At 36.2% G+C, this 25855-nt stretch overlaps 2 protein-coding genes across 3 annotated transcripts; one reads left to right on the plus strand and one right to left on the minus strand.

Annotated features, from left to right (window-relative positions):
- Positions 1-866: 866 nt before the first annotated feature.
- Positions 867-16415, minus strand: LOC120473575 (putative aminopeptidase W07G4.4). The gene is made up of 16 exons (XM_039663487.2): positions 16154-16415; positions 14984-15025; positions 14241-14331; positions 14002-14150; positions 13726-13834; positions 11898-12022; positions 11707-11806; positions 11552-11627; positions 9114-9199; positions 8930-9034; positions 8762-8837; positions 7076-7194; positions 4417-4500; positions 4287-4344; positions 4034-4215; positions 867-1513 (listed from the first exon to the last, which is right to left on the minus strand). The coding sequence occupies exons 1-16, from the start codon at positions 16162-16164 to the stop codon at positions 1385-1387; spliced, it is 1542 nt and encodes a 513-aa protein (XP_039519421.2). The 5' UTR covers positions 16165-16415; the 3' UTR covers positions 867-1384.
- Positions 16416-16945: 530 nt separating this feature from the next.
- Positions 16946-25475, plus strand: fahd2a (fumarylacetoacetate hydrolase domain containing 2A). 2 transcript variants are annotated; one of them, XM_039663461.2, is made up of 8 exons: positions 16946-17086; positions 17643-17844; positions 19093-19309; positions 19564-19623; positions 20640-20802; positions 20912-21020; positions 23026-23113; positions 25250-25475. In XM_039663461.2, the coding sequence occupies exons 2-8, from the start codon at positions 17675-17677 to the stop codon at positions 25310-25312; spliced, it is 870 nt and encodes a 289-aa protein (XP_039519395.2). In that variant the 5' UTR covers positions 16946-17086; positions 17643-17674; the 3' UTR covers positions 25313-25475. The 2 variants fall into 2 exon arrangements, with proteins under 2 accessions (XP_039519395.2, XP_039519394.2); XM_039663460.2 differs by having other exon boundaries at positions 16949-17086; positions 17582-17844.
- Positions 25476-25855: the final 380 nt, after the last annotated feature.

Consider the following 25855-nt stretch of genomic DNA (forward strand, 5'->3'; position numbering starts at 1 on the left):
CATATTTACTTACAGTACAGCTTTTAACTTTGTCCACATTTTATGTTACAGCCTTATCCCAAAATGGATTAATGGATAAAATAATTAATTTAATCCATTTTGGAATAAGGCTGTAACGAAATTTGGAAAAAGTAAAGCACTGTGAATACTTTATAAAAAGTTAAAAATGTTACAGTTGCCTAAAGCTGCCTTCACACATTCCTAAATTCACATCATACAGTTGTACATTACATTTAAAAGAAAAGTATGTGTTTGGCTAATGTAAATAATCATGTAATGAGAATCAAATTATTTTATTTTTATAATTCTGCATGACTCTATTCTACAGTCCCTTAATCTTACTCAATACCCAAACTTAAATTGTTCACTATAAATAAGCAGTAAATAAGAGGAAAAAGTGAGAATTGGATGAAACTGAAGTATAACCAAATTATTGAATTCTTTTTTTAAATAGTTGAAATTTAAAATGGTTTACTTGTTTTAAATAAAGCAGTAACACTTAAGTTCTCATTTGGTAATATGTTGATCCATTAACATGAACTAACAATAAGTAATATACTCGTATACCTTTGTTAATGCCAGTTAATACAAATTTTCAAATTTTCAAATGAAAAATTTTTCTAAGATTAATATATTCTTGATCATACATATTGGTATTGTTTATCATTAGTTCATTTTAATCTTAACGAATTAAACCTTATTGTAAAGTGTTCCGAATAAAACAAAATGGTAAATTAAAACATTTTAAATGCACATTTTAATTTGGCATTTCACCAACTTTCAAATCATATTCTATCCAGTATTCAGAGACATTTACTCTTATGGTCACAGATAAACTGGACTTCCAGTTGGATACAGAAGACATGTTTCTTTTGTCTGCCAAAAAGTTTTTATTCTCATATTTTGATTACATACAAAATGGGCAGTTACACAATATGCAATATTCTCAATCTAACAGTATTGCTTAAAAGTCACAGATGAAATGTGATATCAAATCACTGGCTCAACTTCCTCCCCCTCTCTTTAACATCACATCAACGGAGAAACTGTAAGGCTACAGGGTAAGAATGGAAATAAAACACGTTGCTTTGGTTAATTCATTTAGGTAAACGCGTATTAGATACAGAGAACCTGCACCGGTTCAAAATGATAAAAACGTATCAGATGTGTATGAGAGAGGAGCATATGGGTTTTTTTAAGGACATGTATGAACTGAAGTGATAAAATGATAAAGATGGATGGCATTCATAAATGGAAGGATAAAAGTGCCATTATTTGGCCACTCTGTGTCAGACGGAGCAGATATGAAAGCCATTAATCGAGAAATGGCACAAAACAGAAATAATTGAATTCATGAAGGAACAGAAAATCATTGGACGGATGTTTAGAGCTGCAGGTAGTTTGCCGCCATGGCAAGTATTGGGGCTCCTGTTGGGACCCCAGGGAAAGGGCCGCAGGATCCTGCAATGTCGATATGGGAGTAAGGCAGAGGCTTGTCCGAGTCCACTCCATGCTGAGGGGCAAATGTGTAGATGGTTATTAAATGTATTTTTGCCAGTTTTTGGATTATATTCACAAAATGTGCATGGCCCTAAGAATGTTTTGTATGATAACGTGAACAAAAAACTAAATTCATTCATTCCTTTTTCCTCAACACTTTTAAATTTGGTAACATTTTGAACAAAAAGCTGTTAAAGACTTTGTATGTTAAATGTCATTCTGTTCTGTTAAAGCAGTTTTGATTCATATGCTGTTAAATATTTGATACGTGATATTGGGTTGACAAGACCTTTTAAGAAATCTTCAATGACAAAATATATGACTGGAAAATTCTGAAAGTCACAAAATGCAAAACTAATGATTCGCTAATGATTATTTTGGTAATATATAGATTATTTTGATAATTAATCAGATCATTTTAGTGGTAATAGAAAGACCTAAGAGAACAATAGCCTTTAAAATAACTTAAAATACATATAGAATAACAATAAAGCAATTATAATTGGTTCAAAAGCAAGTAATCATATGGATTTATTGAACAACACTGTTAAACACAAAGTGATATGCTGTACATAATATAAACAATGAACTTATGTACATTATTACAACAAATGCCTGTTACAGAGGGCACCTTCAGCCTGTTGATTGTTGTGGTTAAACTTCAGTTCAAATCCTTGTTTAATATTAGCCAAACAGCATTAAAATTCAAACGTCCTCTTAATCTTTAATATTTGCGTTCTTCTTTATGATAGAAATGCTACAGCCACTGTCATTTCTTAACCCTTGTATTATCTTCATTGGTGTCTACACTCATTATCTTTGGGGTCTCCAGGGACCCCAGACAATAACATTAAATTTTGTAACAGTATAATATATATTTTTATTAATTACTACTCTGTTTATGAATGTTTTTACTCAACATTTTTGCAGTTTTTGAAGGATGTTTGATATCTTTTAAATTTCTATAAATAAGTAAATAAATGTATATTTAAATAGGCTTAAAAAAAGGGCATTGCATGTAAAATTCACTTTATAAAAGACCCAGATTTCTAATTTTCATTCATGGAGATAACATGGATAATTTTACATGGTTTAATGTAATATTTTTGACATTTTTTTTTTTGAAAAAATAAAAAAATATCACTTTAACCACTAGATGGCCATAGACCTCCACTATATGCTATTTGACTAACCAAACTATACTGTACATCTTTCCACAAGTTTTTCCCAACTGGATTCATATCTAAATCTAAATATTATAAAATCACAATTATAACAAAAATACAATTTTTAAAAAATACAAGTTTAGCATTTTTGTACTGACAAAAGTTTTTCAATAATGTTACATTATTATTAGAATCAAAACTGAACAAGATGTTACAAAGAGAAATATTGTCTTTAGATTATCATTTTTTCAAATATCTGTCAGTTACGAACTGTAAAAGAACAAAAATGAACAGAAATTAACAGTTATATTACATATTGAGAAAAACAAAAAAACAGTTAGCCTCTATAGTTTTATAGCCTCACTAATGTATTCCTGTGTGTGTGTGTGTGTACGTACACATTTTCATTGTGTCAGTGTCACAAATTTATATTTGTGGTGGTTCTGCATTTTATTTGACAAATATAAGACTTTTTTATAGCCTTACAAATGTATTCCCGTGTGTGTATAATTGTGGATGTTTTTTGCATTTTTGGAAGTGTGCCACTTTATTTCTGTCTATGTGTTCTGTATTGTGTGTTAATTCTGATTATGATGATGAATTTTGTATATTTACTATGCAGGGTCTCTAGGGACCCTGAAGATAAGTGTCGGTATTTTTTTCATGCTAACATAAAAACAGATTACATTTCAATATATATATATATATTTTTTTTTGGTTGATCTAGACAGTGTTAAAAGTCGTAGATAGTTTCATACCATTTGGACAAAGAGAACATTTTTTAAAAATTTGACCAAAAGTCATTTGCGGGATAAAAAGACCCCAAAGATAACCAGACAAGAACATTTGGACATTAAAATACGCAAACTCAGAGCAAGGGTTTAAACTTTTATTTTGAAACCGCGCTGAACAATAATTTGCATATTTAGATATTGATGTATTCTCCTGTGTTGGGCTTATAAAAGATTTGCATTTCAAATCTGGTGAAATGGCACACGTCGTGTTCCCAGATGAACGTTATAACCAACCCAAACTCACAGCATATGCAAAGATGGAGTTTGAGACGCTCCACGCATGTAAATGATAACAGCGCAACACTTTGCAATGAAACAAAGCCACAAACTCAACCCATGCTGAGATCACAAGGCAGCTTTTCACTTCAACAAGAAATATCATCATGGTTTGGTATCGCGAGATCTCGTCTAACAGGGAAGTGCTTCATAAATAACAACAATTCTTGTCAATGGAGGAGAAAGCGCTAATAAATCCTAAACTGATATTACATCAGGAATAAGGTTTTCCCATAGTTCTCTTAATGCTGAAACCTTGTGTGTGTGTGTGTGGGGCGAGTGCATGTACGCATCTACCTTATCCAGTCCAGAAGCCATGATGAGGAATGCGGCGGGCGCCTGGTGTCCGCGTGGAGTGGCAGACGAAGCCAGGTTATTGGACTGGAGGATCTCCTCGTACTCAGACTTCCCTTTGTGGAACTCATAATCCTCTCGACGGACAGTGGACACCTCAAACATATCTCCCAGCACCTCTCCCGCTGCCACGCAAACAGATTTCAGACAAATCCAACTATGTAGATGGAAACAAAAAGGTCTAATCTCTTCTTACCTTTCTGCCACTGCAGAGCGTTTCCCAAGCGTTGAGCAGCACCGTTATCCATTATGATCTACAGGGACACGGTCAAGATGAAAGCGGTCACAGTAGCACTGATGTGTGATGAAGATATTCAAGTACTCACCGAGTAGTACGCCCCCATGGCCCTGATAGCATGTCCGGTCAGAGTGGCAATAGTGAAGAGATGAGGAGACACTTCCCGCAACGCCTAGAGAAACGGACACGAGAGGTCCAGACCACCAAAAAGGTTCAATGTCATATTTAACTCTTTCCCAGCCTTTGATTACATTTTCCAGCTTTCCTTGTTTTCACTGTTATAGACCTTATGTAGCTCCGCCCCATTTCAGCACTGGGCTCGTTGTGTTCGGTCTTCCCAGTTTGCACTTTCAGAACATGAGGGTAAAATCTTACAGATTTATGAATGAACCGCTCGTTTTAAAATCGTCCCATGCTACTGACATTTGTCATGATGTCGCTTCAAACATTACATTGCTCATGATATCTTTTGTTAACTCTACAATAAGTAAATCCATGTCACCTGTTATTTACTCGAATTACTTTTAATTAATTTGTGAAAATACTCAAAAACACTGGCGGGGAAAGAGTTATTCATTTTACAATTGAAATAAGCATGAAATAAAAAAATAGCTAAATAGAAAAAAAAAAGACAAAATCTATGCGAAGCCTGCATTATAAAATTGCGCAGCTCACAATATATATATATATTTCATATATAATTTATACTGTTAAAATTTTGGTCAGACTGAAGAGATCAGGGACCTTGTTATGGTGCGTTCACACCGGACGCGAATAGCGCGTCAGGCGCAAATGATTTCAATGTTAAGTCAATGCAAAGATGCGTTACACGCGTAAAAAATTCCTGCGGCGCGAATGAAGCGTAGAGAGCGGCGCGGAAGACGCGAATACGCCTCATTTGCGCGTCAAGTTTGCGCGAATTGAGCGTCTGGCGCGTTAAAGGGTTCGTTCACCCAAAAATGAAAATTCTGTCAGTATTTACTCACCCTCATGTTGTTCCAACCCCGTAAGACCTTCGTTCATCTTCGGAACACAAATTAAGATATTTAAGATATTAAGATCGCTCCTGCATACAGTCCATAGGCTTCTTGAGGGAATGACTTGCTGTCCTCGAAAAGTCATTAAAGACATCGTTAAAATAGTCCAAGTGACTGCAGGGGCTCAATCTTAAGTTTATCAAACGACGAGAACACTTTTGTGTGCAAAAAAACAACAAAAATAACGACTTTCAACTATTCGTTTATTTCTCCCTCTGCGCGAGTCAGGTTACTAGTTTAATAGCGTAAGCTTCTGTTATTGTACGTCACACGCATCACACACACATGACCAGCGTCGGCCAATAGTGAGCCTACGTGTGACGTAGCTCTACGCAATCACACTACGTTAACTGACTTACAGGCTCATGGAGAAGGAAGTGAATAGTTGAAATAAAGTCGTTATTTTTGCGCACAAAAGTGTTCTCGTCGTTTGATAAACTTAAGATTGAGCCCCTGTAGTCACTTGGACTATTTTAACGATGTCTTTAATGACTTTTCGGGGACAGCAAGAGCCAGTCCCTCAAGAAGCCTATGGACTGTATGCAGGAGCGATCTTAATATCTTAAATATCTTAATTTGTGTTCCGAAGATGAACGAAGGTCTTACGGGGTTGGAACAACATGAGGGTGAGTAAATACTGACAGAATTTTCATTTTTGGGTGAACTAACCCTTTAAGCGCGAATGATTTAGTTAGTGCTATTTGTGCATTCACGCGTTTGACGCAAATTCGCGGCTGCCGCCCGAGTTGAAAAATCTGAACTTTGGCGTCAATTCGCGTCGCGTTAACCAATCAGGAGCCTAGCTGCTTGCTCACGTGGTGAAGTATTTGGATGCTTCAATAAATTATTTTGTAATATAACTAAATGCATGGTGGGATTATGCACAACAAAGCAAATATTTTATCACCTAAAACTTTATTTCAATATACGAGACATGTTCATTTTGTATTGAATGTTACTGATTCCATATCAAGATTATATGAAATATTATTATGATGTAAAGACAACCAACATAATATGTGCACAAGTTCGTGTCTGGACGTGAGAGAGAAAATAATCACAGGACAGGTTAATAACTTTTGAAGGCTGCCTCTATTTATCATCAAAACAAAAATAAATGACAGCTAGATTAGATGAACGAGGGCGAGGGTGATCCTCGCTCCGATGCGGGAAAACAGGTCATCAAACTGGCCGCGTGACAGACAGAAGTACAGCTCACAGCGGCCGTCATCCAGCGCAGCAAATGGTGAAACTCGCCAAACGGTTCACCTCCGAAGCGTCCGGTGGACACAAATATACGGCGCCGATGATCCCCACGCCGCTGTTCTGCTCTCCAGAGTAAATACAGAGCGGTAACTCTTTTGATGAATGCTCGGTCGACATTAAAACAATGGCCGCCAACGGATTTCGATTCTGACGTGCTTCACGCACGTAGATTTCGCGTCAAACTTTTGTTTTTACGCGCGTCAGTTTCACTCTTGACACGCGAATTAACACAAAGTGGTCAAGCGTCAAACTAGACGTGTCAGGACGTGCTATTTGCCTTCGGTGTGAACGCAGCATTAAAATCCAGATGCTTGTTACTAACATCTAAACAGATGTGCATGTAGGTGCTACACATTTAACAAGAGGAACTTGATCTCATGATAGGATCCTTTAAATCTTAAAATAGTAATGCATAATATTCTATATGCTGCTATAGGCATGTACCTGCTCCTTCATCTCACACAGCAAGTCCACCATGGCCATTCTTCCTTCAGCATCAGTGTTTCCAATTCGGATTCTACGACCAGCGCGAGACACCACCAGCTCGTCCGCCACATAACAATCTGTCAAAGGGTAAAAAAAAACAAAAAACATAACACACTTATGGCTCGTTTCCACTGAGTGGTACGGTACGGTACAGTTCGGTTCGGTACACAATTATTTGCGTTTCCACTGTCAAATTTTGTGAATGGTACCAAAAAGCCGAACCGTACCGTACCACTTTTTGGGTACCCTTCCGTTGGGGTACCTAGCACAGTGAAAGGGTACTAAAAGGTGGAGCTAGACTCACTGCAGAACGCTGATTGGTGGACAGAGTATCGTCACTCGCGCGTGCTACAAGGGCATTAGAAGCATACAGTTGAAATATAATACTACTGTTATTGTGTAACGGAATTTAGTTTTAAGTGTTTCTCAGGCGAGAAAGTAGTTTTTTAAAGCTCAAATCTGTGGTTTATTTACAGATTTATGATAATTTGACAGAGATCCATTCCAATCGATCACCGGACGCTCGCGCTCGTGTCCCCCGCCTGGAACAGCCTTTCCTCGGCTAGTCATTCTGATGTTTGCCGCTGACTCGGATGTCTCTGTAGTGGTTAAACATGAGATATAGTTCTTCTTGTATAAACCTAACAGGTGATCTTTGGTCTTGTGAATCTATAATTCGTTCCCTGGCCAATAGTTTTGGCAGAAGGCTACGTGAAGTTTCATATCTTTGAGCGCTGAATTATATTTGACTAACTGAATTGTTTCTTGATGTTATTTAAGCTTTACTGTATATTTCTTTTTGTACCTTTCACTAATACTTTTATAATGACTATTATTGATAAAACTAAATTTCAACAAAAAGAGATAGTTTTGTCTTTTTTTATTTTATCACAAGATCATCTGTAAGATCATCATGTTGTTTATTGCAACATTTGTACCAATGCGATATGCAATACATTACATATTGCCTGGAATATGTTTAATATTTTTAAATTAAAACGAAAAGAGGCAGGGTTGTTTTATATTTAATTTTGTTATAAATATATATATAACGTTACATAGGCTTGCAGTGATAATCAATAGGCTATGCGTTTGCCTGAACCACATTTGTCTGCTTTAGAATGTTTACAAAGTATTGAAATGAAATCGAAAAGAAGCAGAGTGGTGTTTTATAACATATTTCGTTTTATTTTTTCCTAAAATGAACATACAGAGATAACCGGAGTCGCCTAGCCAGAGCCAGCTGAGTGCCGCGCTCAAGAACGCGCTGTTCCATTAACAGAATTACTGGACCCGCGTCCTCGGGATCATTCCCCTGAGTCCGACTTTGCGTTGGCTTCTTGGAAACGCCTAATGCCAGCGCTTGTTTCTAGTGACAAACATGCCGAGAAGCAAGAACAAGATCTGCTGTCTGTCATCCATTATTGTTTACTATGTCGCTTTCTTCGCGCGAAAATGACGTCGATCGCTTCTTTCCAGCATACCACGCCTATCAAGAAAGAGTACTGTTTGCGGTGGAAACGCAAGCCTGATCATGGTGTACCTGACCCGACCCGTACTGTACTGTACCGTACCCCTCAGTGGAAACGAGCCATTAGTAACAGACACCCAAACTGGTCAACACGTGCAGAAAAAGTTGCTTACCAGACCCGACACTGTTCCGCACCATTGCCATCGCGCCCACAACCTTCAGGTGTTTGGGCTTCAGTTTGGCTATGATCTAAAACAACAATAATGATATTAGTCTCTAATATTCTTCTGACCGGCAGGAACACGAGCAGGTGTGTGTGTGTGTGTGTGTGGGACCCGTACCTGGAAGAATCCAGCAACAGCAGCAGATCCGCATTTATCTCTGTGCATTCCAGCCATGATTCCACCGGCCTTGATGTCAGCTCCACCGGTGTCATACGTAACGCCCTGAAACAACATGCAATGTTCATATGGACTAGAAAATGCTCTGTCCTGGGTTTCCAGATACAATGAACTGAAATATTACCTTGCCAACCACCATGAGAGTCTGTTGAATGGGTCCTTCTCCACAGTACAGCAGCTTGATCACTCTGGCCTGATGTCGCGGCACAGCTGAAGAAGAAACAGCAGCCTTTTAGCCTTTTAACTTAAAGGAGCTGTATTCAAGATTGTTGCCCAAACTGGTACTGCAGTCACTTTCAAATTAGGGTGACTGAAGGTTGCCAGATATGCTGCAGGGTCCAGCAGGAATGTAGGCTGCTATAAGAAGTTTCCAATGGCAAGTGACAAGTCCTACACAGTGAGTTTTTTTCAGTTAATTATTTATTTCGGACTTTGTAACAAAGTATTTCGGATTCATATTGATTTTTTGGGGGTTTCGCAACGTTAGAATTTTTTTTTTTATCCGATTTCGACACGTTTGTATCTGCAGCTGTGGTAACTAGAGAAGAGCTGGCAACTCGAATGCCGCAACACTACTGAGTCTGTGATTGGTAGATCGGTGGAGGGTGATGCATCAGAACAAAACACAACTTGACGACATCCACATCAGTTGAGGGCTGCGACTTCACTTTTTAAATGACAATATCCTGGCCGGACTGCTGTTGTCAGTGATACAAATATTTGAAATGAACATGATTTCTTAATGTCTAGTGACATATCAGGGAAAATTTATGATTAGTTGTAATAAATTAGTTGCATACAGCTCCTTTAATGACACATCACTAATAAGATCCAGAGATGCAGTCTTTGTCTGGGTCATGGTCTCATACCTCTTCCTACTTTTACTGTACTAGGTGAAAAAAAAAAAAAAAAAAAACAATAACCACATGCTTGCTTTTATTGACTTTACTTCTTTAATTGACAAATGTAAAAGATTTAGTTAAAAATATTTAAGTGTCTTTTATATTATATTATATATTTCATATATAATACAGTTAAAACGTTTGGGGTCTGTAAGAGTATTTTCAGGCCTTTAACAACAAAGTCTGATCTAAGACACTTGAAATTTTGTTACCCAAGAGTCATAACTCAACGTAGTATAGGAACAGTTATGAATATAGACCATAGAGTTTAAATTGTTTTGAAAGAAATTCATTATGCTCAGCGAGGCTGCATTTATTTGAATACAGCAACTTTTTGTAAACAACAATATTGTGAAATATGATTTTAATTTACAGTAACTTTCCTATTTGAATTAGTTTTTCATGTATAGTATTTATTCATATTTTGAATTAGGTTTTCTTTTTAGATGTTCAGTTTTTATTTACATTCAAATTGAAGTTTTAGAAATTGTATTTGTCTTATACATTTCTTTTTGGCTTTATTTTAATTCCAGTTGTAGTAATTGAAATTAAACATGTTATTTCAGTTAGACGCTGAGGCAACATTTCTAAGTCTCGTTTCAGTTTTACCGTTAATTTCTTCATCTAATATTTATATTTTATTTCAGCTTAAAGTGCCCATATTATGATTTTCATGTATAACCTTTCATTTAGTGCATTATAAAAGCTGTTTATTAATGTAAAAGGTCTGAAAAATTTCAAAGGTCAAAGTTTGATAATGTCACCTATGGTATTCATTGGCCCTCGCAAACAATCTCTGCTTTCCAGTGTAGTTGGAACCGAGACCTGGAAGAGTTTGGTTCCGTTCGTGTTGTCGACATGTTGAGAAAATGCGGTTGCTGCGAAAGCAAATTCACTTTCGGCAATATATGCAAATTCACTAATTTGATTCGATTTGCTAATGTAAATATTTTGACAAAAATAGCAAATTCACTTTGCGTGGACTTTGGATGGTCTACTTTTACCGGTTAGAATCCGAAGTGCAGATCTGTGAACACTGTGAACACGGGTAATATTGCCCAAAACCCATCGCGCGCTGGACGAGGATTTGATTAGAACTACAAAAAGTGTTTAAAAAACTATAGACATGGAGGATGTGCGAGTCTGGCGGTTTTAAGGGATTTGAGTGATTAATTATCAGCATCTAACCTGACAAAAATTGAATTATCCAATGTTGTCTACATTTTTAACCCCCCAAAGCTATGGACTGCAGCTTTAAATGAACAGCATTTACTTCAAATAGAATCGTATTGTGACATTATAAATGTCTCTATTGTCACTTCTGATAATTTTTCGAAATCCTTGCGGAATAAAGAACTAATTTCTTTTCAAAAAATAAAATTAAAAATAAATGAAAATAATAAATAATATTTTTTTTTTTGTTGGAAAAAATTCAACAAATTCAGTGTTTGAAATAAAACGTTATTATGAATCATTTATTAATAATTAAATCCTGCATTTTCTCTATTTTATTTATCAGACTTTGAGGGATCTAGTTTTGGCTAGATCCGAACTGATCCTAAACAAGCTGTGTTTATATAAGAGTAACATTTCTCTGCATTTCCATATTATATTAAACGAATAGAATATCCATTTATTCCATATTAAACCGTGCTCTTACTGTTAGCACAGCGGTTGACTGCAGCCAAACAGGGGTACTCCTTCTCCAGAGTTTTCAAATCACTCACTACAGTCACCTAAGAAACACACAGAGATGAATGAAGCATGCGGACACGAGATAACCTTCAAACTCTATACGGTCACTCAAAGACTCACCGTTACAGGACTATCCTTGAAGACTGCTTGAACATACTCAGACACACGCGGGGCAGCCATTCTCTCCGGGTCAGAGCCACCGATATCACGACAGACAAACCTGCATCACACACAATAGATCTTTTTTGCTGCTTATTTCACAAACGCAGAATGATGCTCCAGAGAACACAGTAAAGGACACACACTCATACCTGCCGCTCTCCAGAGCAATGGCCATCTCAGTAATGGCGTCTCCCTGAGTCTGGTTGTTCACCCAGATGCCCAGAATCGACACCTTATGGCCGGGGGACGACTTGGACTCCCTCACCTCTAGAGGCTGATCACACAGATATTAAGTAGGTTACGCTGGTACTGACAAGCATTAAGGGCTAAAACTAGAGAGCAGAGAAGTAGGTTGACATAAGGCATTTGGTTTTCTTTTTAGATGTTTAGTTTTTATCTAAATTTAAATTGAAGTTTTAGTAATTGTTTTAATTTTATACATTTCTTTTTGGCTTTATTTTAATTCCAGGTTTAGTAATTGAAATTAAACATTTTATTTCGTTTGAGTTTTACAGTTAATTTCTTTATTTAACATTTATATTTTATTTTAGCTTAAAGTGCCCACATTATGCTTTTCATGTATACCCTTTCATTTAGCGTTTTATAAAAAAATAAACATTTGCATAATGTCACCTATGATATTCATTGGCCCTCGCAAATACCATCTGCTTTCCACTATATTTGGAACTGAGGCCTGGACGAGATTGGTTCCGTTCGTGTTGTCGACATGTCGAGAAGGTGCGGTTTTCTGTGCTGCGAAAGCAAATTCACTTTCGGCAATATATGCAAATTCGATTCGCAGACGGCAGGACTTTTGCTAATGTAAATATTTCTTCAAAAATAGCAAATTCACTTTGCATGCACTTTAGATGGTCTACTTTTACTGGTTAGAATCAGAAGTGCAGATCTGTGAACACTCTTACGGATAATATTGCCCAAAACCCATCGCGCGCTGGACGAGGATTCGATTAGAACTACAAAATAAAAAAAATAAAAAAAAAAGGGTTAAAAATAACTATAGACATGGAGGGTGTGCGAGTCTGGCGGTTATAAGGGATTTGAGTGATTAATTATCAGTATTTAACCTGACAAAAATGTATTTATCCAATGTTTTCAACATTATAGACTCTTTGGGAAGTGCGGTCACGTGCAATGTACTGTATATTATGAGAAAATAAAAGTGTTTTTGACCTTAAATGCATGTAAACCTATTCTAGGTCAAATTTAGGAACCTTTAAAATAGAATAATAGGAAGTCTATGTACAATTTGGGGTAAACAGAATTTTTAATGCGATGTGATCATTTAAAGCTGCAGTAAGCAGTTTTTCCTCTTTGTCGCCATCTCTGTTCGAAATCTGCAATTGCAGTCATTCGCGGACTTATCAACTTTACATGAGTTGTACTTCAACACCCTCGACACGGCACCGTGCGGATGAACACAAAGTTTGAGGAGACTGTGATGATGTCAGTCACCGCGCCGGTGTCGATACTGGCATTCAGAATCACAGATTATTCTTTTTGGAAGTATGACCACCAAAATAATTTTCACCAGAAAATGTCATCTGAACAAGTGAGTAACATCCACTTTTGTTCTGGTTCTGACATTGCAGTAAATCACGCTGATTAAATCTAATAATTGCTTATCATATCACACAAAACCGTGCAAATTATACGTTGTTCTCAGCTTGTTAATGTTAACAAGGTCAGCATTGCGTGACTACATGGAATGTCCTTCCGATATGTATCCTTGTTTTCGCATGGGTCCGGTTGCAGTCTCTTTTTTTCTGTAGCCACTCCATCTGAACGATATCTTTTGCATTTTTACAGATGATGAATCTCTAGTTGTCACTGATGATCGTCGTTTGACTTTTCTGGATTTTTTAACCCAGGAAAAAAAAAAAACCCTACGGACTGCAGCTTTAATGAAATAAGTAAATATTAAAAATGTAAAATTCAAACAAAAACAACACTTCTCACCATGTAGAGAATTTGCAGGGCTCCTAGCACAGCTGTCAGGGTGTTTTTTGCATAGCTGTTGTGTGGGGGGCAAACCAGCAGAGGGCGCTGCATGCCGGTTTTCAGAGCCCTGGATGATCAAAAATCGTTCAGATCAATGAAACAAAACCTCAAAGTCTTCTTAGAAGACATAAATATGTCTAGAAGGACAACAGGCCAAGGACATGGACATTAAAGACACAATGTTGTTTTCAGAGGATGTAAGATGATCGTCACGCATCATGTTTGCATAAGCACCTCTTAACGCCTTTAGCAGCAGCATCGCTGAACCGCCGGACATCATCATAGTCCCGATTCACTGGACCGGTGCAGGCAAACACCAATCTGTTACCAGGGAGACCAGGAGCCTTGACAACCACGACCTCTTCCCCAAAGCAACAGTCCACCTGGATGAGAAGAGTGACAGAAGTGAGCAATAAAACATAAAGAGGAATATAAAAACTCAGTGCTAGTTAGATGCGTGGTGTTGAACTCACAGCACTGTAGTCCTGTAACGGTGCTTTCAAACACTCCAGCTCAGCAGGCAGCTGCTCATAACTTTGGGTTATTAAGATAATGCCATCAAAACTGTAAAAAAAGAAGAACAATCCAAATCAACCTTCAAAATATAGCAAATATACAGTTTGAAAATACTCAAATGTTGCTGTAGTACAAAAAAATGACTAAAACGTACACAATACACAACAAAATAAAAAAAACCTTAATTCAAAATATTAATAACCTCTATAATCGTATATAAATAAGCTACTTCCGCGGACATTATTTTTGTTTGTTAAATAAATTGTTGACTAGGAATTAATGATTTGCCAAAAAAAAAAAAACAAGATATATTCTTGAAACGCAAGCCTCATTATATTACGTCATTTTGCTTTTCATGTATATTTACAGGTATGTGGTTAAGAATGTTAAACGTGTACTGGAAAATAAAGACACAAAAACTGATTATTTTTTGTAGTTCAGTCCACAAAGAGTCACACTCGACACAGTTAACTATACTCTTACACATCAGGGATAAGAGAGCGGTCTAAAGTCTAAAGTCTCTGTGTTGTAGATTGTAAAGCAGACCGGGCAGGTAACAGCAGTGAAGATTGGTTCATAGAAAGTCATAGTTCCTGTGGTGGTGATGTAATACTGCCAAGTAGTCTATCACCCTTCTGAATTTAAATGGGACAGAGACACCATACTGCATGTCTGTGAGCTTGAGACAGGGTTTACTCACTTCGGGTCTTTGCAGTCAGAGGTCCACTGGATAGGCTGAATACTGAAGGAAAAAAGAGATTAAAACCTTTACACGTGTGCTGAGAAATTTGCTTTTTATGAATGTTTAATGAATCTTGCTTAGTTATTATGCTTATGGTCATGAAAGGCTCTTCAAGAATTGAAAAAAAAAAAAAAAAAAAAAATCAGTTGATGTTTAGCCCGACTCATTTCAGCTGCACTTATGATTTCTGATAATGTTTGATTGACATGTAAATGTCTTTTGGCATCCATGTAGAGTAGGGTCCAAAGAACTGAGACTATGACAAAGGACTGAAGTGTGAATATGAAAAATGTTTCTTTTTAAAAACTTGTTTATAAACTAAATGGCAATGACAATTCAATTCCAACGAATTAATGCACTGAAACTTTTGGAATATTCTTATGATGAGGGACGAATAAACCACTTGCAGCTATATTGACATTTGAATATTGACATTTGAGAAGTAGACTATTTGACTAGTTTCAGCAAAACTGCTGATATGACAAAATCAAATCTCAAATGTCAATACTTATTTTTAGTGTCATGTCAGCAATGACGAACTGTTTTGCTGAAACTTTAATTATCAAGCCGTGAGGAACTGTTTTTGTGGAAGCTGCAGGTTGATTCGTCCTCGACTGTTTTTTTTTTAAATGCACAACAACATAAAAAGGTTACAATTAAAGTTGGATTCATAAGCCTACTTTCTATACAGTGGTAAGAAATATACAATCACAAAATAATTAATTAATAAAAAGGTTAAATACTTCCCAAATGGTATTTTATTCATATTTGTATTATTATTATTATTCACATTATAAGGGTCTTTGTCGATAAAAATCCGCCATTATAATTTACCCCCTGCTCTGGAACTGGAGCAACGAACAAAACCCCAACCAAAGGTCATTTGCATTGCATTAACGTTACTTTTGCCAAGAAACATAATGCAAAAAATAAATCTCCACAGCAAAACTATTTCGACACGTCTATTTTGTAACGAACCAACATCGAACGTTTAGGAAGTAACGTTACTTAAAATAATTCAATTTGAAAATATATAATGATCATTCCAAACACAATATACCCCCAGAAAACAGCAGTAATGATGGAAACGTATTTTAAACATTAACAAATTATAATTAATCCTCTTACCTTACAGACATCGTCGCGTTTCCTTCTCACGTCTTGCAGAAATGAAGTCGTGATGTCAGCTGAGCTGATATAGTCTGATCATATGACCAAAATTGAGTCATGTGACGTGATGCATGAAAATGTAGTTTTTCCGAACATTGTAATGAAATAAAATGCACAGAAATTGTGTAATTAATGCATTTATTTATTTCAAATGCGAGAGTTTAACACGCATAATGTTTTAACCCACAAATGTATTTTAATATGACGAATTCCTTAATTTACATCCTTCTCAACAAATACACCTCAAACTACAAAATACAAACCGGAAGTCACCGGTGATGACATGTCCAATTCGTTTCAATGAATCGGTTCTTTTGAACAATGCAAACCTGTTAAAAAAAAAAAAAAAATCCATAATTCTTTTATCATCCTGTCGTGGCTGGCACGCTATATCTTGCCACTAAACATGAATGTTTATTACGCTTTTATATTCAGTTTTATTAACAAAGAAGAATGTTGATTGCCAGTTCAGTTTGTTGAAGCCATAAAGTCTTTAAAAAAATTTACATACTGTATATTTATAGTAAAATTTGTTTAAATCACCCATCTTTAAAACTAATGTTTTGTTTCGTATGTCTTTAATGAATGGTCGTGAACAATCCTCACGGTTATGAATCATTTCTGTCAAATTTAAGAACCGGTTCAATAGATAAAATGAAAAGATCCGACTCAGAAGACGATTCTTTGACGAATCCGGACATCACTTGAAGTCACATGACATCGACGAGAGAGTGAGCTGTACTTGTATCAAAGTACAAAGATTGTGCTATTTTAGTTTAACCACATTGAGATGGTACATTAAATAACACATTAAACCCTAGACTGATAATTTTTAATCGTTTTTCAACGTGCACGATCAAACTATTTTTTTTTTCTTTGCACCAAGATCAGGTAGGATATCAGCACTGCAAGAAACTGAAAGCAGGGGAAAGTGACCTCTCATTTACACTGCCTTGCATGATATCTTATTTCTAGCGATAAATAGGCTGTCTTAAGTAATACGTAATTTGACAAATGCTGAATATTGTTACATAATCGAAAAACCTGCTAACGCTTGGGCTGGGCTGCTTTGATGTCTTTAAACAATTCTGCCTTCTGGTGCACCTGGGAAACTTGCCTCCGAGTCGGGCATTCAATTCAGAAACATTTAAGAGCCTCAAAAACAAACAAAATAATTATATTGTAAACAATAAACTAAGTAGAATCGTTAAATTTGCTCAAAATTTAAATTTGACCCCTTAAAGCAGTTTATATTTATATCTGACTCCACTTGAAGGGCACATAACTTATCCTGTCATCCTGCATCTATTTTCAAGTTTGTCCACTTCTCTCTTTCACTGCTCTATGTCCTTTCTTCTGTATGTCTCTTTTCCTCTGTTTTAATAGATGAGAATTCTGGGTATCTCTCAGCTCAGTTTGAGGAGACTCAATGCCGTATTTTCTGCAGGCACCATCAGAGACAGCTCAAGCTCAGCCGCTATGAGACTCGTCCAGTTCTGCCACAGAGGCGGCGAGGGGAGCATCAGGGTCGGGGTGGAGCAGGCAGAAGGTCAGGGGGTCATTGATCTGAAAGCTTTCGACCCCTCCATGCCTTCCACTATGAGAGACTTTCTAGAAATGGGGCAAAAGGGAATGGACTGTGCTAAGAGGTATAAAAAAAAAACTACAGAAATTCAACAAAGAGAGCACTTTTACAACATTTACAGTCACCTGCCACATAATAGAATTTTGTCTGGATCTACAGTATTGATTTATTTAAAAATGCAATTTATACAAAAAATGACTCTAATACACCTCTTCTATGATTTTAATATCTGAATTTATGTATTTTTGGGGGCGTAAAAAAAAAGGAAATAATATCATAGAGAGGACTCCTTAAAGGGATAGTTCACCCAAAAATGAAAATTAGTCCATGATTTACTCACTCTGAATTCATTCTAGGTGTATATGAAATTCTTCTTTCAGACGAATATAATCAGAGTTATGTTAAAAAAATGTCCTGGTTCTTCCAAGCTTTATAATGGGAGTGAATGGCTGTATGTCTTTGTAAGTCCATCAAAGCGCATCTATTCATGATAAAAGTGCTCCACATGTATCTGAGGGTTTCATAAAGGCCTTCAGAAGCAAAGTGATGCGTTCATGTTAGAAAAATGTCCATATTTAAAACTTTATCGACTAAAATAAGTAGCTTCTGGCAGACGGTCGTACACACCGACTTACACTTAAAGAGTAATACTTGAAAATGACCCGCAACGTAATGACGGCGGTTGAAGCCTCTCTCGGTTCAAACACACAGGCCCGGAAAACCGCATTCGTCATTGCGTTGTGCGTCATTATTGAGAGAATTAATGGCACCCCTGGTAAATATGATCAAAAATGGCTTTTAAAATTGTTTATCCTTCTTTCATTCAAAAAAATGTGCAAATATCTAACCTTTCATTTAGGTGAAACATTTGAAAGTGGCGGGGAAATCACATTATGAAATAAATGTTTTTTTTTCTTCTTCAAAACACATTGTCTACAATTATTGGCAGCCCTAAAATTGGTTTTCCAATTGGTATACATTTAAATATGAGGAAACACAAAGGCCAAATTCCCTTAATCATCCATCACAATGAGTAAAACCAAAGAATATAGTTCTGATGTGCAACAAAAGATTGTTGAGCTTCACAAAATAGAAAGTGGCTGTAAAAAAATAGCTAAAGAATTGAAAATCCCCATTTTAACCATCAGGACAATATTAAGAAGTTTCAATCAATCAATTCTGACCACAGCTGTGTGGGTGTATATATATATATATATATTAAGGCATTCAAGAGCTGATATATATATATATATTATATATATAGAGCGTGTTATTTTATGGAAGATATCTTTATATTATGGGTCTCTCTCAGGGCTTTGTCCAGCGGTCAGCATGTGGTGTCACGGTCAGATATCAGGCTTCTCTCCCCCGTGACCGGCCCAGAGAAGGTGGTGTGTGTTGGTATGAATTATAAGGACCACTGCCTCGAGCAAAATGCCCCGATTCCTAAAGAGCCCATCATATTCAGCAAGTTCCCCTCCACCATCACTGGCCCTTATGATGACATCATTCTACCAGAGGAGAGTCAGGTGAGCTCAGGATTATAACACATTTTCGAACAAACACTTGGTGTCACTTTAACCCAACAATTGCACTCAATACTAAAGAATAACTACTCTATAAGACTGTAAGACTCTCGTAATGTCAGCACATGCAGTTTTTTGTTTGCCGTATACAACTTGTGAGTATTGAAGATTTTGTACATGTAGAAAAATTCTAGTGTTTTTACTCTGGTGTGCGAGAATGAAATCCTTAGTTTCACTTTGTGGCGGCTCATTCACAGGAAGTGGACTGGGAGGTGGAACTTGCCTTTGTGATTGGACGAAAAGGGAAGCATATCAAGGTAGTAAAAGAGTAATTTACAGTATATACAACCATGTGTTGACGCATCTTAAAATGAAAATATTCTGTTAATTGATTGATTTACTATATTAAACATAACAGGCCATTTCAGCAGCTCTAGTGGGACACAATCTCATTTAATTTTTGACAAATGCTGAATGTGAAGTCAGAATACGCAATATAACACAATTAACCCTATAAAATCCACTATATCATAATTGATGCACACATTTCTAAGGCCACTAATTTTCAATTTTCAACATAGTTTTCTTTTTAGCAAGTCAAAGGCTTTTTTTAGGATCATTCTAAAAGGTTGTGGGACATGTGTCTTTTAGCTGTTAAAAGCTGGAAAATGTTATTAAATAAATGTAATAATGTTTTGATATTGTTAGTAATATTTCAAGATGAACACTTCATGGACTGAAGTAACTTTTCACTTGATTAATCCAAGCATAATTCTTTTTTAGAAAAAAAATGTTTTAAAATGTAAGTATCATATATGATACATCAGGCCTTTCAGGAATGTTTATTTGTACACCTCTCAATCTTCATTGTTTTGCATTGCATTACATGACAAAAAAAATAAAAAATTAAGAACGTTCATGTTTTTCCCCTACAATAAAAACTACAGAGCTTTGATCATAAAACTAAGCATTTTAATATCATTTAATAAGACACTTATTAAATATTAATAAGACTATTGGGAGATATAGAGTGAAAACTAATATGTATATGCATTTAATGTAAGTAGTCTGCACAGTTATAAAGATCTCCTTGATTTACATTACAAGCGCTCAGTATTTCATCCTAGTTTTTGGCAAAATATATAACATTTGTTTCAAATTGCACAGCTTTGCTCAGTTTGGTCCTCTGTATAAAATTCAGATGTTTTTTTTATTTATTTTTTTATTTTCTTTGAGTATGAGCTCCATATTCTCCTATATCTTATGCCATTCCTGTTTGAATTTCAACAAATGTCCCAACCTAACTGATGTGAAATAAATGTGTCCGTTTCAGGAAGAGGAGGCTCTTTCCTATGTTGCAGGTTTCACTGTAGCGAATGATGTGAGTGCTCGTGATTGGCAGATGAAGCGCAATGGAAAACAGTGGCTGCTGGGAAAAACATTCGACACGTTTTGTCCACTCGGGCCGGCACTAGTTACCACTGAAGCACTGAAAGGTACTTGAATATATGAAAACACAGTAGGACATATATTATATTTGGGAGTTAAAACTAGTGATGGTGATATTATTCCTGGTCTTAAATCGAGTTAATCTTATTCAAACAGATGTTCATAACCTGGGTATCCGTTGCCTGGTGAATGGAGCCGCAGTTCAGGACAGTAACACCAATCAGTTGATCTTTCACACCGAGAAGGTGGTGGCTTGGGTCTCACAGTAAGAAAACTCAGGTTTAATATAGTATTTATTAGTATAGCATTTACAGGCGACCTTGAGTGTCCAGAAAGGCACCAAATAAATAAAATGTATTATTATTTGATAAAAAATACAGTCAAAATATGGTGTACAATTATAATTTAAAAATAAATCTTTTCTATTTTAATATATTTTAAGATGTCATTTATTACTGTGATGGTGAAGTAGTCATTACTCCAGTCTTCAATGCCACATGATTCTTCAGAAATCATTCTTATATGATGATTTTGTGCTCAATAAACATTTAATAAATGCTGCAGAAGTGCAATTTATCATTAGTTCATGTTAACTAAAGAAACATTATTCAGTCAAAATTCAAAACAAGTTTTTTTGTGATTGTGGCGGTCAAAAATCCTTGATTGTGCGGCCTGTTTTCTTAAAAATGCGATGGAATATTTGGGATATTTATGCAATGAAATTGCTATGGTTTGATGAAAAAGAGAAAAAAAAGTGATTCCCCAACACCATGTTCTCACAAGGCTACTGTAGAGTCATTTCTTATTACTTCCTATGATAACAAGCATGTACGGTACATCACAGAAAGTGCTGGGAATATTTAAGTTGTCATCTTGTTTTATTTCAGACTTTAATAAACACATCCTCGAACATATAATGCCTGGTTCAGATTACACGATTTTTTTTGTCTGTTACGACAGTCACTGTGTCAGATTACGCGATTTTGGCTCCTAAAATCTTGTCGTGTCGTGGACAAGACACATGTCAGACTACACGTTACTTCCTGACCAGTCATCGCATGCCGTGTTTAACAGCATGCGTGATGTCATCGAGAAGGCGAAACTCGTAGCGAGTGACTTCCTGGATTGATCGGCATTGCCTTTTCAGCGTGAGAAATACACGGTGTGGCGTGTGAGTGTGTGAACTGGTTGAATTGCGTGTGTCTCACGGCCATTGCGTGAGACTTGAGAACCCCCCTCGAAGAGGACAGTATGGGCTGTCAATCCTCCAAAGAGAACTTGAGGTAAAATATTGTTTTCTTACGTATTTTTACCTCTAGTTTTAACGTTAGCACCATCGTCTCTCTTTCGTTTTGTCTTTTTTGAAAGTTGTATATGGAAAAGCATGTGCTCCTATTGGTCAACCTCATACATGTGACGGAATCGCCGTGGACGACCGTAAAAAAAATTAAACATGCTAGTATTTTTGTTGTGATGTCGTGAAGCATCGCAGAAGCGACGTAGGTTGTTGCCCACTATGAAACACTATACGAGATGATGCGTTCGAATCTTGTTATTTACGAGTCCCGACGCCCGTTGTCATTTAAGAATCCCCACGACACCCTACGTCAAACGGATCGTGCCAAAATCAGGCTAAAATCGTGTAATCTGAACCAGGCATAAACCATTGATGAGTCAAACAAGTTTTGTAGCTTTACAAGAGGAATATGCTACAACTTCTGTAAAAACGAATAAGTAAAATTTAAAAAATAAAGCGTGCTCCTGTTTTGCAGCTTTTCGATGATGTTCACGTTGTGTAATTACGTCACTTTATAACGTTCCCATGGCAACAGGGAGAAACGGCTGCTCGTGTGAAGTAAACGCAACATTTTTAACTTTCTACTAAGATGTATGTGAATTTTTTTGCAACGCAAATGCGAGGATTATGAAATCATGCAAGCCCTGTATATTTTCGCGGAAATCGCTAATTTATGCAGCGAAAGTGTGGCGTATTTGAAAAAATGCGCCCCTCCACATAAATATGCGGACTTTGGCTGATTTTGTACTAAATCACACACGTTTTTTTCTGGAGGGACTGATTATTGTAAAGAGTAACCATAATTTATTGTGTATAATAATGCTATTATACCCCATTAAAACATAATATAATACCCTATGTATTATATTATGTTTTTGTTGCTGAGCAGTTATTTAAATGTATTTTATTAATGCAAGTACATAATCAGTAATGCATTATTCAATTATATATTGTTTTTTTTTTTCCCCTGCAGGTTTGTGACTCTTTGTCCTGGCGATGTGTTTTTGACTGGAACGCCTCCAGGTGTGGGGGTGTTCAGAAATCCACCCGTGTTTCTAAAGGTGAGGAAAATCAATGTATATTTCAACATTGCTGGGTTGGCGTCACAACTCACAATCACTGCACCTGGCAGAGGCTGTTAACACCTGTTTAAAGCCTTTCCTGAAACCTTTTGTTTTGCTGCACAGATAAAGCCTAAATTCAAAACCTCTGATTCCCTTCTGTTCAAACGGTCATAACAGTGTGACTGACGCTGACACAATGAGAACAGTTGAAACTGAACAACACAAGACCAGCTGTAATAGCCTCATTGACATTGGCGTAATGCCAGTTTTCACACGAAACCCAAGTTTAAAAACGAAAGAGGCACATGGCTTCAGTGTTTAGGCTTTCTAATGGCCATTGATTGAACTGACACAGGAACACTGGAATCGCAGGGCCGAACAAAACGCTGCAAAGAGACAATTACTGACTTATTGTTCTACATCTGCTTCAGCTGTTCTGCAGGTTTTCCTAGTTGGATCACACTCTTTATCAAGAACAATTGTACATGAAGATCGAATCTTTATATCATCTAATCGCATTTTATAGGTGTAGATAATTCAATGAAATATAATGAAACTAAAATAAGAAAACACTATCAGCTGAAACACACAAATGCGTTTTTTTAATCTCAATATGTAACATCACAAAAAAATTATTTGGTTAAAAATAGAAAGAAAATAAAAGGTAACACTTTACAACAAAGGTTTCTTTTGTTTAACATTAGCTAATTTATACCTAGCTAATTTATTAACTAGAATTCCTATCAAAAAGTCAACTAAGATTTTATATAGTTGTTTCTGTGCAAGTAGTTGAATTGTAGATTTATAAGGTGTAACTACTATTTAGCTTTTGACCTCTAACAGTTCAGAAACAAAATTGGATGTGTTGTGGAAGAATATTGTTTTGGTTGTGCTTCGGCTTTTTTTTTTTTTTTTTTTTTTTCACAAACAGTGATTCCCTGGATGTTTGCCATTTTAAATTACCCAATTTTAAATTTCTCGTGACAACAAACTTTATAGGGATAGTTAATTTTTGGTATGTTTTAGCATCCAAGATGTAGGTGTCTTTGTTTCCGCAGTAGTTTCAACTTTGATATTTTTAGGTCAAACCGTCCTTGTCTATCAGTCATATAATGCAGGTCTATGGTCACCACCTCAAAGAGCATGCACAGAGAAGTCCAAATTAAACATGATTTAATGACTCGTAAATGTAAGGACACATTGATGGCCTAAGACACGAAATGAGCAGTTTGTGTGAGAAAACAAACAGTATTTATATTGTTTTTACCTCTTGTAACCATAGCCACGAAGCGCCCGCGCACTCAGATCACTTGGACGTGGCTGTGGTTACAACAAGAGGTAAAAACAATATAAATACTGTTCGTTTTCTCACACAAACCGCTCGTTTCGTATATTAGGCCATCAATGTGTACTTAGGTCTGAGTCATTAAATCATGTTTGAGGTGGTGACCATAGACCTCCATTATATGACTGATAGACAAGTTTGAAAGATGGATTTTATTTGAACCCTCTTTTTACTTTTTAATAAAAAAAAGTTACACAGTGTAGCTTTAATAATAACAGTAATCGCAGCAACACATCAAACCATCATAACAGCAGCTGCTGCAACTCTTCTTTTGGAAATCAACCTGAATAAAAAATGTGGCAGCACACCGTGCCCAGGAGAACACACCACACATCATTTACACCAAAAGAGCTGCTTGAGAAAATAACTAACATTAATCCTGTGTGATTAGAAATGCAATTTACACAACAGAAAAGTGTTAGTTCCTTTAGAAAACTTTTGCATGTATCTGGTACACTGGGGTTTACAAGCCCCTCTGGGTAAAAAGCACATCATTAGATTGTCTGTTAACAGAAAGTGTACTCTCTTAAAACTTATATATTTGAATGTATAACATGTAAATTAAATTATTAAATCTGTGTCCCAGTAGATGTAGGTTGTTTATTTTTCCTGAAATTAAAAAAGCAGCTAATTTCCTATGAATTAAGTCCTTAAGTGTATTAACATGTATAATTTGTTTCCTGAGGCAGGAGATGTTATTTTAACATTGTTTTTTTTGTTATATCATTATATTGTATTTTTTGAAGGTCGGTATATTGTAATGAAGTAACTTTAATGATCTGTTTCAGAGAGGAGATGTTGTGGAGTGTCAGATTGATGAGATTGGATCGATACGGAACACAGTCGTGTAACAGGAAGATCTGCAACATAGATCCAAGTGCCAATACGGAATCTAATCATTTCATATTGTCACATTGCAAAACACTGATTTTTTTATTTTAGCTGAAGACGTAAATCGAATGCACATTATGCTCTGGGCCACTTATTAAATAAAAACGTTTTTTGAATGCATAATTTTTTTTCGAATCATCGCCGAATCTGGCACACATGTATTTTTCATAAAGAAGTCAATTCCATGTGAATGTCAATCAAACTAGGATTTCATGAACAGGATACACAACAGATCACTTCCAGTAGAGGGCATCACTGACCCGTGTACGTTGGCATTCTTGTCCATCTATTCTCAGCTTGAGATACTGTAGATAGGCTTGGTTCCCAGAAACAATTTGGTTTGTGTGTGTGTGTGTGAGTGTGTGCATCAGGATTATACTGTAATTCAAACTAAGATGACTTTTAAACATGTAGGACTCTAATTGAAACCCTTTAAAATGAATAAAAACCATAAACAGGCTTTAGTGATTTTTGTTGTTGTTGCTATTGTGCTAGTAATGATC

Source organism: Pimephales promelas, chromosome 14 (assembly GCF_988280905.1).
Source record: "Pimephales promelas chromosome 14, fPimPro1.hap1.1, whole genome shotgun sequence".
Taxonomy (NCBI): Eukaryota; Metazoa; Chordata; class Actinopteri; order Cypriniformes; family Leuciscidae; genus Pimephales; species Pimephales promelas.